The following is an 18,419-nucleotide window of genomic DNA, read 5'->3' as shown; positions in this document are numbered from 1 at the left end:
GTACAACACTAGGACTGGCCATAAAGAGCTGACTAAATAGATAAATAAATGCAAAGTTCAGTGCTGTAGAGATAACTCAACACTATAAACCGAATCATGACTGGATTGCCTGTCCCCCATTGGCCATTTATGATCTATCAGTAATACGCAAACAAGTGCCACCCAGATGGGCATAGCAAGAAAACCACTGCGGCGTCCATTAGATCACTGCTCGAGTTCTGTGCATACAAATGAGGTCAGAGGTCAGCTGTGAAGTGTGATCTCAGGACTGAAGGTCACTGAATCTCTTTCACTCATTCCATCTCACTGTAGTTTGAGTGACACAGACTCTTAATGATATAGTAAATATCATCTTGCTTGACAGAAACTTAAAACAATTTCTACATGTTTTGAAAGAGGGACTGTTCACCCAAGAATCTTATTGTACATAAGGTAAATTTTTTTAATTAACATGCTCCTAAATGTTTTCCCATTGTCAGTCTCTGTGACCTGAGCAACCTTTGTTTGCCTCGTTAACAGGCTGGATGGGAATGCGAGGGTCCTGTCCAGGGATTCAGCCTTTCCGTAAGCAAAGGACGCACTGGAGAAGCCTGCCCCGTCAACAGGCGGTGCATCCAAAGCCAAGAACCCACAGCTGCCCCTGAAGTTGCAACATGAGCTGACTGGAGGGCTGTGATGGGCAGCCTGTGGAACTGGAGAGTGGGCGGGATGGAGGCAATGCATTCCAAGGTTGATGTGTAACATTGCCCCTTTTGAAACAAGAGTTGAAAAGAAGTGGGAACAAGGTGGAGTCTGCATTGAAGTAGTGTCCCAAACCCTGCTGATATTAGTACAGCTTGTCCTGTCCAAACCCTTAAACCGTTTTAGGACACAGAAAAGTAGGTCTCCCTTCCTGAAGAAAATCGATGGACGCAAATGTGGATGGGATCAAGGATGTCAGAAGTTCAAAAGCAGTTTACAATGACAGGGTCAATAGGGGTCGAAGGTCTGCAGGCGTTCTAATCATGTGGCGAGTGGAGTCAGGAGCAGGTGCCTCTGCTTTTCCTAAATATTGTTTTAATATCAGAACTTCATTTATGTCAATTAAAGTCGAGAGTTGCTTTGTTCATGTTTATGCTTTTTGTTTGCATGTACACATAACACAATGTCAGCGCCCATCTTATGAACCCAAAGGTGAGAGTTAAAAACAGAGTGAAATACTGAGTAATGAGAGAATGATACTCTAGATCCTCCGAACTGACAGTGAGAAGCGGATGTGAGTTGGTAGATGGCGTTCTCTATATGGAACCTGTCATTTTAATGTCCTAGACACGTAAAACTGTCTGCTTGGTTAAAGGATCATAGTAATGTAGGTGATCTATTCCTTAACTTTATGCTATGATTAATATTTCAAGGGGCCCCAAACAAAGTTGTGGGAATGATATTGAATTAGTTTTTATTTTAATGCCTCAAACATGACGTTTTCATACTCAACTTTCAAACCTTTTTATTTCATTTCATTTAAATTCAATTCAATTTAATTCAATTCTATTTTGTTTTGTTTTATTTTGTTTTATTTTGTTTAAATTTAATTTAAGTATTTATATTCTATATATTCTAAGGGCTACTGTCCTGCAAATTAAGCTCAGGTGTGTTCAGGACCATGGCCCTTCCGGAGCCGGATTGGCAGACTTGGAGTAGACTAAACCAACCAACAATACAATGTAACCTTTGTATTATTTTTTTCAACTTAATCTGTTTCCTTTCATTCCTTAATAAATGCAATTATGGAAATTCAAAACAAGCTGAACAAAGAGTATATGTCATTGTGGGATGTGATGCACTTTCTACTGACCAGAGATCAGCTTTGCTCTTTCTATTAATCATTAGATTGGTATTTTGAGGGAAAATGCTGTTCCTAGATTCACCTGACAAGGCAGTTTCTACGGTTTCTCGAACTTGATTGACAGGTAGCAAGTTCAGGGGATAAACACTCATCAGAATGCCCCGCATGAACAGCTGAGGCATGGTGGATTTATCTCCGGCATCTGCTGCCATTCCAATTGTAACCACAGGGTGGAAGTGACTTACGGTCTTTGAATACTTGTAAATGTTTCCTTTTAAAACTGATCTGAGATCAGAAGCTATAATGCACATTGGAGTACAGAGATCCAGTTCTGGGCCAAGTTGCAACAAATCCCTTTAAAGGATCAAACAAAAAAAACAGGACAAAAAGGAAAAACAGGACCATAATAACAGTGTTGACCAACCCCTTTGAGTCACACCTCTGTCTTCATCTAGACCCTGAAAGAGATGTGTTGGACCCAAGTGCAAGGAAGCTCAGCATGTGCACGGGGTACTTGCTGACCTTTTCAACCATAATTCTCCCCATAAGGGACATCCGTTCTTCCAACAAAACAGTTCTTGGCCACCATTGACTACCATAGTAGAAAAAATTACAATGGTGATCAAAAGTGAACTGTTTGCTTTCTTACATTCTTCAAAATGTATATATTTTTTGTGTTCAACAGAACAAATAATTGAGCAAAAAACTTGTTCTACTCAATGACGGCCTATAACTGTCACAAGCATTCTTCCAAACATCTTTCTCTGTATTCATCAGAACAAAGCATTTAATACAGATTTGAAATAACTCCAGGGTGAGTAAACAAAGACAGATTTTCCATTTTTGGGTGTAAGATCATATAACAAAAAGTGTCCAATCTTACATCTCTTATGCTACAACACATTGCAATTTCACATATCACAAAACTTACTAACACTTGAAAAAAAGTAATGCCTTTAAGCAAATGGGCCCTGACATCACTAAGCACGCCAGTGACAGAATGAAAACAGCAATGAGGATCAGGTAAACAGATTGTATTCTGTTTTTCCCACTGAGGGATTAAACTATTCATTTCACGGTGACATTTCACAACCCCAAAACTGTTGAATATTACACACACGCTAACCTCACATCTGAATAGGAAAGTCCTTCCACATCCCCGACTGGCACCACACAGGTATATGACCTGATTTACTCTCATACTTATTAAGAATGTGTCCTTTCAAAAGGAGGTGACACCAGCCACAGGTCAACGTGTTGATACCACACGTATCATCCCAATTGATCCACTATAGAATTGACATCAACTGTTAGATTGAAACAGAAACTGAGCACCAACTGTAGTACATTTCACCGTATCGTCCACAGTAGTCACATGAGAAGGAATCTAGTCTTTCTGCCTTTTCATGGAAAGATTTACAATTATGCTCAATAGAAAAAAATGACTCTGACTTCTGTTAGTGGCTTCTGAACTGAAGCAATGGAAATACAAAAACATGACAGGAACAACATCACTCACCTATGGTGTTCATATACACGTATTAATGCATATTAAAGCCTCTTCTCATGGAAACTCTCATGTTTCCAATTAAAATGCATCAAAACATGTTCATTGCACATATAAATATCAGCACACCTGAGCCAGTTGACAAACATCCACAAGCCTTCAACAAATATCGGAAGATTTTGTCCTTCCTGCAAAAAAATGGCTAAAGGTATGACTTTCCTATGTTGCATGCTATGAATCTTTATTTAGTTCATTATAAAAAAATTACCTAATTGTTTTTTATTGATTGAACAATTTCTAATCATTTCTAGCTTTAGTGCTGTTGTCAGTGGTTCTGGTCAGTGTTTTTGTGAATAATGGGACAGCTTCAGAGAACCAGCGGCTCTTCAACAACGCTGTCATCCGTGTACAACATCTGCACCAGCTGGCTGCAAAAATGATCAACGACTTTGTAAGATTCCCACTTATTAAAATAGAAGTATTTTTAGAAATACTGAATTTTTCTTCTCAGGGTCCAGATTGTTCTTGAATATTTTGGTTTTTATTTTATAGATATAGTTATAAAATTAAGTCTGCTCTCTAATTATATCTGAGCAACATTTATATATAAAGTTACTATTTACTTTTGCCTTTATTTTAAAGGAGGACAGCTTGTTACCCGAGGAACGCAGGCAACTTAGTAAAATCTTCCCACTGTCTTTCTGCAACTCTGACTCCATAGAGGCTCCCACTGGCAAAGATGAAACACAGAAAAGTTCTGTGAGTATCCAGCGTCAATCAAAAATTTAATTTGAGTCCATGTGCAACTAGGCCTACCTACCTTGTAAAACTGCCTACATATTTTGACACAGATGTAACATATTCTGTTCAGTAATGCTTAAAATGTGTAATTATGTGTCAAAAAACATGTAGCCTAATGGGATTTACCGTAGCAGGTATGCATGTATAACAAAATGAATGACCAATGGTTTGAAGCCTCAACAACATTATTTTCTTTTTTTCTCAGGTGCTGAAGCTACTTCACATCTCTTTCCGTCTCATTGAGTCATGGGAATACCCCAGCCAGACGCTGAGTGGAACCATTTCAAACAGCCTGACCATCGGGAACCCCAACCAGATCACAGAAAAGCTGGCTGACCTGAAAGTGGGTATCAGCGTACTCATAAAGGTGAGAGAGAGAGTACTTTTACCATGTACCTATTTTTCATTTCACAAAATAGGATACATTAATGTATAATCTTGTTCTTATGGCCTCATCCTGACAAAATATCTTGTTTTTCATTTGAAATCTTTGATACAGCTGTAATATCATTTAAAATGTTTTTATCCACAGGGATGTCTTGATGGACAGCCAAACGTAGAGGATAACGACTCCCTTCCGCTGCCTTTCGAGGATTTCTACCTGACCTTAGGAGAAAACAACCTCAGAGAGAGCTTTCGTCTGCTGGCTTGCTTTAAGAAAGACATGCACAAGGTGGAAACCTACCTGAGGGTTGCAAACTGCAGGCGATCCCTTGATTCCAACTGTACCCTGTAGAGGGCGCCAATACACAATTAGCCCGAGCCTGTGATAAAATTGTGCTTTGCTACAAATCTACGACCAGTTATGTCCACAAAACCACCTTGAACTAATTATTATCTGGTCCTACATTTGCAGAAAAGTTCAATCAGGCAAGGCTTAGTCTGAGCCCTGGTTCCCTCCCATATTTCTTTACATGCCATTTTGTATTTATTCTTTATATTAGGGATTACAGTACTCATCTATCCAAATTCAGAGAGCAGGAAAAACAGAAAGATTAAATCCGATTTAACAGTTCACAATGGTGCTACGAAATGAATGGGAATATCTTTTGAAGAAATCTTCAGAATGATTTTAAAATGCTGAAATGTGCTCCAATATGTTTGAGGATATTAAAAAAGAGAATAATTGTCGAAGATATCATTATGATGAGTTCACTCCCATGCATGTGTTTCTGTTTGATAGATTGTGCTCTTGAACTTTTATTTGCTTTTCGTGTACGGTTTAAGCTGTGTGTATATCTTTATCCATTAAAGTTTTGAACGGCATCTAATGCGTTGACCGGTGTGGGTTTTTTTGAGAATCGTGAATGGGACATTTAATTGTGATTTACCGACAAGAGACGACACCATAACGTAGAAAGCGCTCAAAAAGTGCTTGAAAAAACAAGGCTCAAATACCCCCACTAGCGGTCTTTGCACTTGACCACTAGACTAGTTTCATGATGCATTTCCTGTTTTTGGCCCAAGTGTTCTAGTGGGCGTGAATATCCCAAGAATGCGTCCAAATACCCCCACTTGCGGCTTTGGCCGCTTAAAAGCGCGTGCACTACGAAATTATATGAAATATCCAATTATATAGTCAAGTCAGATTTATTTTTATAGCGCTTTATTTGTATTGTATCAAAGCAGCTTTACCCCAAAAACTGCAACAAAAAAAAGAAAATGCATGTTAACCAAACATTGAATAAATAGAGGTAACCTTAAAAAGTAGTTATAACTTGCGCATGAAAGACCCTCGCGAGACCCGAGAAAAAAGTCTCATGATATGTGCAGAACGTGATGCAAGATTGGATACACTTAGCCCCTAATACTCAGAATAGTGGGAGTTTTGTGTGGGTTAAGGGCGCTTCACTTTAAAGTTTTTAAGACAAGTTTTTAAAGTTTTTGGACAGTAAGTCCGCAAGTGTGGCGTACAACAGTCGTGTTCTCGCGATATTTTGATGTCAAGAAGATTGGCCCGCACCGCATGAAGTCCAATCACAAGACGTTACGTCGTCCATGACGTCAATAAGCGCGAATTACGATTCTGTTTACGGAAGTGAAGGAAAGAACTGTGGTCACTATTAGTTAATTTTTATCAATATTTAAAGACCGTATTTCAATGGATATTGAGGTCGATATCATTGAGTTCAAAGTTCCTGTCGAAAACAACAAAACTATTTTTATCTGGGACATACAGCCGGTATTTTCAGAGGCACATATTTTTGTAAGTTAAACAACGTGCACTGTTACGTAACACTTTCAATGTGTAATATAAAGCACTGTTTGATAAAAACCAATATGCTGTTAATTTAGTACATGAAGAATACGGTTTATTTAGCTCCTGTGAGCCTTCCTGCTATGTGATATTTGAGCATTGTTTTAATGAATGAGAATATTACACAAATATGGTAGAAAAATATGACTAGAATGTTGTTGGTTTTCAAATACAGTCGTATTTTGCACAAAACATGCCATTAAAACCCATCTCTTTCTCAAGAGATTCAACCATCCTCCTTGGTCTATAGTAGCTCAGTTTTGGTCTGGATTTTCCTTGCAAAATCACCATTATAGTGTAAATCGCACAGCTTTAGGTCAAACTTCTCACCATTTCAGGAATCCCTTTGGAGTGTTTATTCGGCATTTGGAGCTCTCTATCTGGTTAAAGTGTGTCCTAATGCCACGGTGGCAGAACCGGGGTTCTACGCGCTGGTGAAGTTCTACTCTGCAGCACAAGCTTCCAAAGCGCAGCGGGCCACTGACAAACAGTCTCTCTTTCAGAACTATCCTCTAAAGGTAGCAGTATGGGTTACAGATACAGCTGTAGTCATATCTTCTGTCAAAAATGTCAAAGCATGTTATTTTATTGTATGGTAAATCTCATTCCCTTTCTGTCTTTCTGCCAACCACCCAGGTCAGACTGAGTACAAAACAGAATCTCGCCTTTTATACATCCAATCCCCTTAGTCTATCCAAATGTTTGGACCTTGCGAATCACTACCTGGGCTTCAGCGGCTGGTCTACTCGCATTATCGCAGTAAGGGCTAGCAATCATTAAGTGTAATGTCATGTAATGTATTGTGCAATGTTCTTTGAGTAGACTCTTCACATTGAATTTTCCACTAATCGATGCAGAGTGCATATCTATTCATGGATGGTTTAAGACTATTAAATATTGAAAGTCTGTTGTCAACAGTTGAAGGACATCTCAAAGTGTGTGGATGCTGGATGTCCGGAAGAAGTCGATAGCCAGGGTGTGTTTTTGAAATATGGCTGTATAGTAGAGTTGACCTTTCCACAGCATGGCGTGAGCTGCCAGGGGGTTGGTGTGGCAGAAGAGATTATTGACAGTGCACGGGGTCAGTTTACATAAACATTTAGCTTCCATCAAGCAAAGTGCTTTTGGAAGGGCATTCACAATTTAACAAGTAATTATGGAAAAACATGATTAAATCGGTCATATGTTTTAGACCCAGAGGAAAAGCTGAGGAGAAGAGGGGCCCTAATGAAACGAGCCAAAGAGAGAGCTGTAGTCAGGGCCTTTGAAAAAGTGCTTCTCATGGTCCTAGGTTAGTATCAGTACATCTGAACATCAGTACATCTGTATCAGTACATCATTTACATTCATTATACAGTCTACGGAATTTTTTTTTGCTTTGAATGCATAGATGATGTGATGGTAAATATTTAAAAAATGTAGTTATTGTTTAACAGGAAATGGGAAAGTAGCAATTGAATGCAGGTTTGATCCAGATGAGATTCTTCCAGAGGAGAACTCTGAAGGAGTCATTAAGGTAAGAGTTCAAAGGTCTGAACAATAAGGTCATGACAAATTACTTTCATACTGCAACATAAACTCTGCACATTTTGAAATATAGATTTTTTTTCCTGTATTATATTCATCAATAATTCATCAAATGATTTCACAGATTCATCAAACTATATTGAAAATGCTAACCACAAAACTATATTTCATTGAAAGTGTTTTAAAGTCAAAAGTATGATTATGTTTCACGGGGTCAGTATTAGCAACCATAGTCGTGAGGCACAAGCACTAGCCAGTCACTTTCAGTTCTTGTCCAGTTGGTTAGTGGTTTAGCAACAGCCAATCAAAGAACTAACAATAAGGCAATTTATCTGCCAGGTTAATGACATCCCCTGGAATGAGTTTGATGATGCTGCTGACAGTAATGCTGAGCAGGATTTCCCATGGGACCTCCCCGTGGATTGACACCCGTTGTAGACCAGCTCTGTCTACCCATAAAATGGCAATATTTCCAGATAAGTTTGACCAAAGTGATACAAGTTCCTCTCTTTTAAGCAAGAATATAGGCTGTTTGTCTGGTTTCTTGCAAAACACATTGCTGATTCATCGAGGCAATGGTTTAGAGGTGTGGCACTTTGGATTAAGAGGTCAAATATTTTTTTCAAAAGTTTAGGTACTTTTCTGTAAAGGTCTGGCCGAGTTGTCAGGACATTAGAAATTCTTGGAGGCCTAATGAACAACTTGAAAGGTATATTGATTTGATATTTACATGTCATTTATAATATTTTCATTTTGGATATAGTAGTACTTCTAACTTTGTCATTTTTATTACGTTTGAATACAGTATGACAGAGGGTTGTTTGTAGCACTTTTACTGAATTTAAAAATGAGTTTTTTGTTTAACGTTATGTGTAAAATACAATATACCGATTTTTGAAGGAATTGTCTATAGTCAGTTTCGTTTTTTTCGTAATATGTTCTGTTTCTATTTTATTGTAATAAAATGTTTAATTAAATTGGACGGTGTTGAAAAAAGACATATTTTCATATATCAGGTCAGATTTTCGTCAATAGGTGGCAGTGTTTGATGCTCAAGTCCGTTACAGATTTAACAAGACTTTTACAACCCAAGGCCAGCAGTGGCAAATAAAAGAAAAACTTATATGATGGTTTGGCAAAAACAGGGAGAAACTTTAATAGGAACAAAGATTCAGCTGGGGACCGACTCGCACCATGAATAGATATAAGGTAAAAAATTGACCTTAAGTCTATTCTGCTGATTATGATAACAGCTCATTTTACTATTTATCCTAATTTCAAAATATTTCCTTAACAAAACATCATTGCAATATAAATTGATTACAAAATGTTTTTATTAACACTTAAATTATTTACAAATGCTGTGGCTTTCATACTTCATGTCGTTGATATCAGGCAGAAACCTTATATCCCCATATTTCATGGTTCCTTTTGGTCACCCTTCATGTTTGTCTGTGGGTTTGCATATATGTAACCATGAAAATAATTAAAAAGAGTTTGTCAACTTTGACAACACAGTGTTCAGTTACTTAAAAAAATCAGTGTTTTCCCAATTCCTGAATATTTGAAGAGACAAAGTTTTCACATGACAATAATCAGAATTGAATGAGCTTGCTTTAACGTTTGTTAACATATATCTATGAAAGTACGACCCATGCAGAGCTCCAGACAACACAAAAAAACACTTGAGGACATTGGCTCCAGAGAAAAAACGGGCCATTTTTTTAAGAGCCACGTTAAAAAGTCTTAAAATGCTGCCTGTCTATACTATATATTTGAATGCAGTTGATAGCAGACTTGGTTCTGCTTATTTAAAAAGAGGCAGAGCAGCTTTGTTATTGATAGATGCTAAGACGACTGTTTTAGCTCTGAACAGATCGCATTTGTACTCTGAATTCATTTGAATCATCAGAAAAGGTGCATGTCAAGACCATATTCATGTATCATATATACTGTATGAAAGAGTGAACATGTTACTAAGCAAAGCTTTAAAAGCGAAAAGGGGGGTTCGGTTAATACGTTATTATGTTGATTACAGTTGTAATAATGACATTTTCCCGCATGTTCACAACAAAATTAAAAGATAACTTCACATAAAACTTAACAAGATAATTGGCATGTCGTTTGTTCTCGCTTTGAATAGATTTGAAATGATCCAGTGGTTTCAAGTAATAGGCAGATAAATCACGTTCCCTGAACTTCTCCATGGTTAGCTTCGTTTTAAACGTCTCATATGTCACATTATACGTCCTCAGACTGACTAAAATCTGTCACAGCGAAAAGCGCATCATTGTAGTGCGCTCATGCTGTGTTTGTCAAAGAAAGCGCAAAAGTCCGCGGAATTCAGTTTACTGCGGAGATCTTCGTGCGCTTATTCCGTGCTGCCTCGTCGGGCTCTGGTGCGCTGACCGTGGAAAAACGGAGAGCAGAGCGCTGCGCTGAGCATGCTTAAAAAAGCCCATTCTAACTGTGTAACCCCTCGCACCGCTCCTACACGAGGAATGGGAGTAAAAGGAAAGTCCGCAGACTCTAGTGTCTGTCGCTGAGCAGCTGTTGGGGTAAGGAAGTACAGCCCACTCTCATGAAATGCTTATAAATAACACCTGCACAGCTCTCACTCTCTCGTTGGCATTCGATACACTGGCTTTTTCTGAAGTGCGGCGTTTATAAAAACGAGCAAATATGCATATCTGCAAAATGATCAGTCGCAAATTATTCTTTTTGGTCTCAAATTCGACCATTTCCCATGTGTCAAATTAGATAAATTACACATGGGCATGGTCTTATCATATGAGTCAATAATCTTTTTTCTTTTTTTTTACATTTTGGTTATTATAGGAAAAAATGAGTCCGTGTTTCAGTTCTGGTATAAAAAAACAAGCTTTGCTGTAAATGTTGTGTCTGCCAAAGAAAGGCGCAAACAGTCGCTGATTCATGAGTAGCCTATGTTATTTGTTCGCCAAGTTACTTGTGCAACGTTCTTCTCTTGCTGAGCTTTGTTTACCTTTAGGCGGATTGGCAAAACCAACAACGTTTAATTCTTGTCATAATGTACTATTTTAAACTTTAAACTCCACCTGTTCAGACACTTTCAGTTCACTCTCATCGTTTTCACATTCCAAAATACTTTAATGTCAGTTATTGTTTTCGCTAGAAACAGAGCATGTGTGACGTCATACACATTCTGGGGTTTACTGTCATGGCTAAAAATCACACAGTGTAAAAGAACCCGTAAAAAACGTATAATGTATTGGCAGAAAATTACCAGTACAATTCCTTTATTTTACCTTAATGCAATTTAATGTAGGGCAAAATGTAAAATACAGGTACAACAACTTCACATTCCTTCATATTGAAACAGTATAGTGTGCCCTATTTTCATGGATTTTTTTAAAGCTTTGCCAGGTTTTATTAAAGATCAAAATAATAATGTTTGTGCGGTGGTTTTACATATAGTCCCAGTTTAAAATATACTTTTGAGCTGTCTTAAAGAAGGATAAAATATATCAATCTCATGGGTTTCTAAAGATGCACACCAGTAATTTTTGTTTATGTATGTAAAAAAACTTCTTTAATGTCCTATATTTAATTTAGGCCCAGACCTGGCTTTATCTAAACCCTCCCGGGAAACTGCCCAATGGATGTTTAAACCAGACCTGGAAGACCGTAACCATTTCTCACAGTAAAAATGTTCGTTATTATAGTGCTTTATATTTATGTATATAAATATGTGTATATACAGGTATTAGCATTGGTTTATGGAAGAGACACTTTGAATCATTATTTTTATATTTTCATAAATCATAATAATATGTTAACAAAACATGGTGGCTTGGCTCAGTGACAATTTCTGTGGATGTGGTATGATCTAAAACAGCTAACCAGAAGCAGGTATCTTGAGAACAAGAATAACAGAGAAAAACTGTGATAACAGTACAGGCACACAATTTATACAAATGAGCTCCAGCATTGATACCCCTTATTATAAACTATACACTATCTGGGCACATAGTTGGTTTGTAGGCTTTGAATTACACCTCTCATGTTAGGCTTACTGCAAAGTAAATACATTTATATTTCTCATTCTGATATATAATCAAAAAACATTCATGGAAATATATATTTGCCAACACTGACTAAGAACTGTAGGCAATTTGTCTCTACTCTCAACATCACCTGTATGATTAAGAAGACATGTACCTGCATGCCACATAATAACTGTATCATTGACACCCAGGTGTTACAGCAAATCAACAGTCGCTTCACTGGAATTCCTTTGTTAGTTTTAATGTGTGTTTGTTTCGTTGATCCCTTTGGCTATTTGAAGCCACATACACAATATTTTAAGATTAATTAAAGCAGTAGCTGTCTATGGTTTCGTGGGCATTTATAAACCCGGGTAAATCGGTCCTCAAGGGGGATTAACACGAATGAAAGAAGTATAAAATGAAAAGGAATCATTAAAAAATCCCATTTGCTCGCGAACCGAAATTTGTAACGAAAATTGTGCCCCATGTGGAAAGCGCAAAATCTCTTTCACGTTAAATCAAAGATGCAGTATATAAACTCCAAACCTACTGTGAATCCGTCACATTTCGACAAAACAAGTTGTGAAGGATACACACGAAGATTCAAGTAGGTAAGCAATATAATTAATGGATAATATATTTTGCCGAATATTTTCCAAATTTGATTTACAATAAATATTCTTTTAGGCATCTGTCAGAATGGAGCTGCATCGTATGGCCTGGTTGTGCACCATTATCTGCTTTGCGCACGTTTACTCGTTTCCAACAAACTGCTTCCTTCAGAAGCATTTGATGGAGAGATCATTTACTCTCCTAGATACTGTGGTAAGAATATTGGCGTAAGCCCTATTGTTTGTTGAAGTTTGACAATGTGTATAGTACGAGGCGAATGTTTACATTTTCTTAAATTTACCGAATATGTGTTAGGGTGGGTTTTTTCCTGAACAATGCCTGGAGGATGATGTTTCAGTTACGTTCCCTCAAAATGTTTTTGAGTCAAACAAAACGCAACAGGTAACATGTGAATCGACTATTTTAAACAGTTTTTAGGCTGCATTGGTATTTCTGTTAACTTTTCGTTGTACTCCTGTTATTAAATCAGGTTGGAGTCGAGAAGGCCATTTACCAGACACTGCAGAATATTGACGCTCTGTTTGAGAACGATGATGTTCCTGACGAGTGGAATAAAGAAAAATTAGACGGATTTTTGCACACCATATACCGCCAGATTAATGACACCAAATGCGTAAGAGAAAATTCACCTTTTCATTCTTTTTCATATAAGGGACACCCAATTAAACTAACTTGCAATATGCGAATAATCCTCGCATAAGTTTATTTCTGCTATAATTTATTGGTTGTTTTTGTCATGAAGATCTTGAGCAAATCCGAAACTGGACAGGATTTGGACAGAGATGCTGCGCTCAAAGTTTACTTTGACACCATATCCGCCAATTTGAAGAAAAAGGTAAGACTGCTTCCCCATACTATAAGCTTTGTTTGTATAGGTCTTACATCAGAAACAGTTTTTGATGCTGAATGTCATTTTCAATGTCTCTGCAGAATTTCAGTTACTGCGCCTGGGAAGTTTTGAGAAAGGAGGTTCTCCGCATACTGAACCACATATTGAACCACAACAAGGACAATATGCTATGAGACCAAGATTTTTATTGATTTGCTTGATTTAATTTAGTTATATTTATTTATTTATTTGTATTTATTAATTATTTATTGTGTAAGCCTGGTCGGCGTAACGAAAAAACAATTCCATTCAGCATTGAACGGTTAAATATTTTACTGTAATTGTACTTTTATATTACACTATTTTTTACATATTTATGTTTTATTTATTGTGGAAAATCTTTGAAAAATAAATATTTTAATGCACTGATTCTGGATTCTCCTCTTACTTTGAAAGCATTTGACTTTTGGAACCTGATTGAAAAAGATTAAGTTAATGAAGTGGGGGATGAATAATAAATAGTAAAATATGATTTGCTTCTAGCATGTGAAATATTGAGATTGATCTCCAGTCTTTCAGAGATGTGACCTATAAATTTCCTGCTGTTACTTCACAAGTTTCTGCATAGTCATTTGTTTGCATCAGCAGATGTTATTTATAGCAGTCATTACAGCATAATTAAGAGATACTGGTTTTAGACGGTCACAGTTTAAAGCATTCAAACTTAACCCATGCACACATCCTTTCTGTTTGCACTGTCTTGGAGAACAACACATCCTGTCTAGATGCACATTCATTGTTCATTTGCTCTCTTTGTCCTGATTTTAAACAGAACTTTTTATTTCTGTGTGCATCAATATACAATGGTTTACCAGGTATCATCAAATATAATTTCACAGTAATGAATAAAAAACGGAGCTAGTTCTGTGTAGATTTTTACGTTACTTTTATGCGCATGCATACAGTGGGATATTTGAACTGTGTGCTCAAAGAAACCAACAAACTGTACAATTGTACTAGTATGCCTGCTACTCCTTTTCCGCTCATTAGTTTAAGACCTTGAAGTGTAAAATCCATAAATAAAATGTTGTCCTTGCACCAGCAAAGGGGAGAGGAAATGGAGATAAAGATATGATGAAGGGGTGGCTTTTGAGGTCATCCTCAGTCTCACCTCAATAATCTTATTTTCTCTTCAAACAGGAGGTCATAAGATCAATAGTAAAATGTATAAAACAATTAGAGCTTTTTTGATTGTTGCACCTGGAATTTCCAGGACACATTGCTGCCAGGTGACCTTGTAACAATGCGACACACACCCAGGTCTGATCAACCTGCGGTGGGCCTCCCTTGGGTGACGTTGTCTTGTGATAATGGGCAGAAACACCCAATGAGGCTGAGATGCACAACTGACGATGTGTGACATTGATGGGAACCATACAAAGGGCCTTGTCAGCAGCACCTCACCAAAAGGCCCATGATGAATGTGATGAAAGTGGGATCAGACACACAACTCATGAGATGTCTCTCTGATAATAGCAAGGAAATGTAAGTATAAATATGCTATGTATTTCTATATTCAAATATCCCCCAAACACAGAGGATGCCTACCCGATGAACCCAGTCAAACCTCAGACCTCCTTTCCTCTTTTCATATTCTTGACTGCTCCCCCTTTCATGCATAAGGCGTAGGAAATGTACTATTGGGGAATTAAACTGTGCTGAAATAGTGGGATTATAACACCTACTACTATGATGCAAATTTGGTTATTAAATAAAAATATACCAGAAATGTTTGAAGTTTAAAGAATCGTTAACCAGTGTAATGTAGACTTGGTTATAGTTATCGACCAGAATTTACATAGTGGTGCATATTATTGATTTATTCATGTATGAGCACTTTTATTATTTATGTATTTTAGTATAAGGAAAGCCTATACCGGCTCAGAAACAACCCAGCATTAATGTATAACCAATCGCCTGGGTTTGTCCATTTCTGACCGAGTGATGGGTTGAAATAACCCAATATTTTTAATAGGCCTACATATGGTACAACTGTGTATTTCTTCTCCTTTATCAATTATTTGTGCATTCATATTTCTCATTAACTTCATATTCACACTTTACATGCTTAATGTAACAAATCTGTGGTCAAGATAATTTAAAGTATTGTGCAGTGTGTTCAATTAGTTGAAAACCAAGATAAATAATTTAGTGTTACAATAGTTTTATTGAGTGCAACACGTATGTCATTGCTTTTTTAAATAATAAATAAATTGAATCAATACATACATAAATAAATTAATAAATTAATAAATTAATAAATTAATAAATTAATAAATAAATACATTAATAAATTAATAAATATATATATAAATAAATTAATTAATTAATTAAAAAACTACACTTTGGATAAGTTAACGAAACTCAGAACATCCAAGAGCTCCTTGCGAATAACCTCCCAAGCGCAGAGACTGTTGTCCTAACAGAGAAAAAGGGTGAAAATTGTATGGGTTATAATAACAGTTATTGTGTTGAGTTTTCATTTGAATGAAAGCTTGGTACGCAGAGCATACACAGAATTTTTATAAGGTAGGAATAGTGTACCTTGTCTCTTAGGAGAGTGGCTAATTTTTCAAAATAGGTTTTTAGATGACTGTCTCTTGCAGAAAAATCATCCAAGTGGCTATTCCTCTTATCCCAAATCTATACATGAAAAAGAATTATGACACAATTACAGCTGTGTTCACATAGCCATATATAAAAGTAGCTTATGTAGAAAAATGTTTTTGTACTCACACATCTGTTCTCCTCAGTTAGACGGTAAACTATGTTTTGGAAATTGTCTGCTTTCTCATGGTCCCAGGACTCTGGGAGAGTGTCGTTCGCAAACAGAGTGTCTATGTGCTCCATAATTTTAAACACTGTTTTCGCAACACTGACTTTCTGCAAAAATAGCAACAACAGAAATCATTATTTGCTTAATTGTTTGCTTAAGGTATGTCTGGCTACGTTAGGTGAGTCTTCTTTTATAATTTATTTCACCTGATTTAAGCCCTTAGATTGCAGATCAGATATGGGAAACTTCATCTCGACGATTTCATCCAAGCATTCACGAGGAAAAAGACCTCCCTTATAACACAGACATAATCTGATTAGGACATACAAGACAGTAGAAAGAAAAGAAAAAACAAAACATATACCTCATAATGCACTTTAAGTCACTTTAAAGGGATACTCAACCCAAAAATGAAAATTCTGTTATCATATACATCATTATACTATAAACGTATAAATAGCCCAGTAAAAGTATATCATGTTTTTGGCGAATCTTTTACCATTTTTTTCAGTTTTACCAGAAATATCATCATATGTTTAGGCTACTATGTTAAACGTTAATTGTCTTATGTTAAATAGTCTGACAAGTAATTGTACAAGTAAGTATCAACATACCATGTTCTTAAGAAGATTGTGAGCTGATTTCACAAGTTTCCACCGAAGACGACAATTTGTTGGCATCGAGCAAACTTGCGCGCAGACAAAAAAGGAACACAGAAAAGCGATGCACTGAAGCTTCATGATGTGAACGAATTCAAGATCCGTGCTAAGAATGAATACTGTTAAATGTAACACTCGGTCACGGACACTGTTAAAACTACTTGCTGACATTATCTTCACATGTCTGATCATCCGTTTTATAGGGCTACAGACAGTATGCATCTATGATTTAACGGACCAAAAATTCCGTGGTGAGGGGAAAGAGAAATCGAAAAGCGCAAAGCAGCTCTTTTGTTGTGGTTGGGAACAGTAAGTCATATCCATCCATCTATCTATCTATCTATCTATCTATCTATCTATCTATCTATCTATCTATCTATCTATCTATCTATGTAATCAAATTTCAAATCTAAATATCTACCTTATTTTATCCAGCTTGAAAATAATATGTTTTTCTGTATTTGTAATGGGTTATGATTTCTCACATTTATTCTATTTGTGGTTACAATTAAATTGTAGGATAAATAAATTATCCAATGTTTAACACATTATTAAACAGGACACCTCTATGGCTAGAAATGCAGGGTTTTTCAGCTGTTTCTGTTATAGTCTTATATTATTGCTTTTCGCATAATGGAATAATAATTTTGTGAAAATGTTATTCACGTTTTGTGTTTAAAAAAGTTATCCCCTTTCTTTCCTTTTTCCAATGTTATCTCTTTATCTCTATCTCTATATCTCTAAATCTTAAGCGTCTCTTCGCTTTGCTGTAAATATTTGAATTATTTTGCAGATTGAGCCCTTATCTGGTGCTTAATTATTTCGCAGTGACTGATTCAAATAGAAAATGTGTCAGTGAAACGTATTTTCATCTTTGACTCAAAAGTCAAAACTGGCTGCTCAGTAAGACCCATGTCTTTCTATGAATTTGATTTTTTTTACAAATACCTGCTGCATTACAGACAGTGGGAAACCAAAATTCATGTAGCCAATTGCGAAACTCACATCATGAACGCTCGCGATGAATGCAATAGTTCACCTCCCACACCACAGACTACGAGCGTTCAGACGAGCTCGAGCGATATTCAAGCGTTGGTTCCATTAACCACAGTTATGAGTGTATAGACCTAATAATGCCCGTGTAGTCATTACCTAATAGCGGAATATTCCGTCCTCACCATCATAAGCGTAAACGAAGCGCACGGGTTTTTATTTAAGCAGTTGAAGATCTGGAAAAAATAAACACATAGTATTTCGTTATGTGCATTGGTGAACCTAGGGACATTTGACCTATACCAACAACTAATAGAAGTTTCCTCTAAATGCATCATCATGGAATGTCATATAGGGCTGTTACTATATGACCGCATGCGGCGAGCAATGTTGCGATTGTGAATCTCTTCTGAGAAGAGTTTGCAGTCTTTCTCATTAAGAATTTCGTTTCTCACACATTGCAAGAAACATTTGTTTTTGTAGTTCACTAAGGTAATTTTGTTGTAAATTAATTTGTCTTTATA

General features: G+C 36.7%; 4 protein-coding genes across 4 annotated transcripts; 3 read left to right on the top strand and 1 right to left on the bottom strand.

The window, feature by feature from the left end:
* The first annotated feature begins 3,498 nt into the window (after nucleotides 1-3,498).
* On the top strand, nucleotides 3,499-4,869 carry gh1 (growth hormone 1). The gene is made up of 5 exons (XM_056753820.1): nucleotides 3,499-3,540; nucleotides 3,644-3,783; nucleotides 3,975-4,091; nucleotides 4,339-4,500; nucleotides 4,666-4,869. Exons 1-5 carry the CDS (start codon nucleotides 3,531-3,533, stop codon nucleotides 4,867-4,869), a joined length of 633 nt encoding a protein of 210 aa, XP_056609798.1. The 5' UTR covers nucleotides 3,499-3,530.
* A 1,282-nt stretch (nucleotides 4,870-6,151) lies between these two features.
* Nucleotides 6,152-8,899, top strand: rdm1 (RAD52 motif containing 1). Its single transcript, XM_056753168.1, has 7 exons — nucleotides 6,152-6,339; nucleotides 6,729-6,908; nucleotides 7,027-7,149; nucleotides 7,309-7,471; nucleotides 7,583-7,681; nucleotides 7,827-7,906; nucleotides 8,257-8,899. Exons 1-7 carry the CDS (start codon nucleotides 6,235-6,237, stop codon nucleotides 8,341-8,343), a joined length of 837 nt encoding a protein of 278 aa, XP_056609146.1. The 5' UTR covers nucleotides 6,152-6,234; the 3' UTR covers nucleotides 8,344-8,899.
* A 152-nt stretch (nucleotides 8,900-9,051) lies between these two features.
* Nucleotides 9,052-16,983, bottom strand: ifnphi2 (interferon phi 2). Its single transcript, XM_056753170.1, has 6 exons — nucleotides 16,858-16,983; nucleotides 16,450-16,536; nucleotides 16,204-16,350; nucleotides 16,012-16,110; nucleotides 15,832-15,886; nucleotides 9,052-9,206 (listed from the first exon to the last, which is right to left on the bottom strand). The coding sequence occupies exons 1-6, from the start codon at nucleotides 16,981-16,983 to the stop codon at nucleotides 9,184-9,186; spliced, it is 537 nt and encodes a 178-aa protein (XP_056609148.1). The 3' UTR covers nucleotides 9,052-9,183.
* On the top strand, nucleotides 12,124-13,601 carry ifnphi3 (interferon phi 3). Its single transcript, XM_056753169.1, has 5 exons — nucleotides 12,124-12,770; nucleotides 12,873-12,959; nucleotides 13,048-13,191; nucleotides 13,321-13,413; nucleotides 13,509-13,601. Exons 1-5 carry the CDS (start codon nucleotides 12,645-12,647, stop codon nucleotides 13,599-13,601), a joined length of 543 nt encoding a protein of 180 aa, XP_056609147.1. The 5' UTR covers nucleotides 12,124-12,644.
* Nucleotides 16,984-18,419: the final 1,436 nt, after the last annotated feature.

Source organism: Triplophysa dalaica, chromosome 7, assembly GCF_015846415.1.
Source record: "Triplophysa dalaica isolate WHDGS20190420 chromosome 7, ASM1584641v1, whole genome shotgun sequence".
NCBI lineage: Eukaryota > Metazoa > Chordata > Actinopteri > Cypriniformes > Nemacheilidae > Triplophysa > Triplophysa dalaica.
This window is presented reverse-complemented; position numbering and strand designations above follow the sequence as displayed.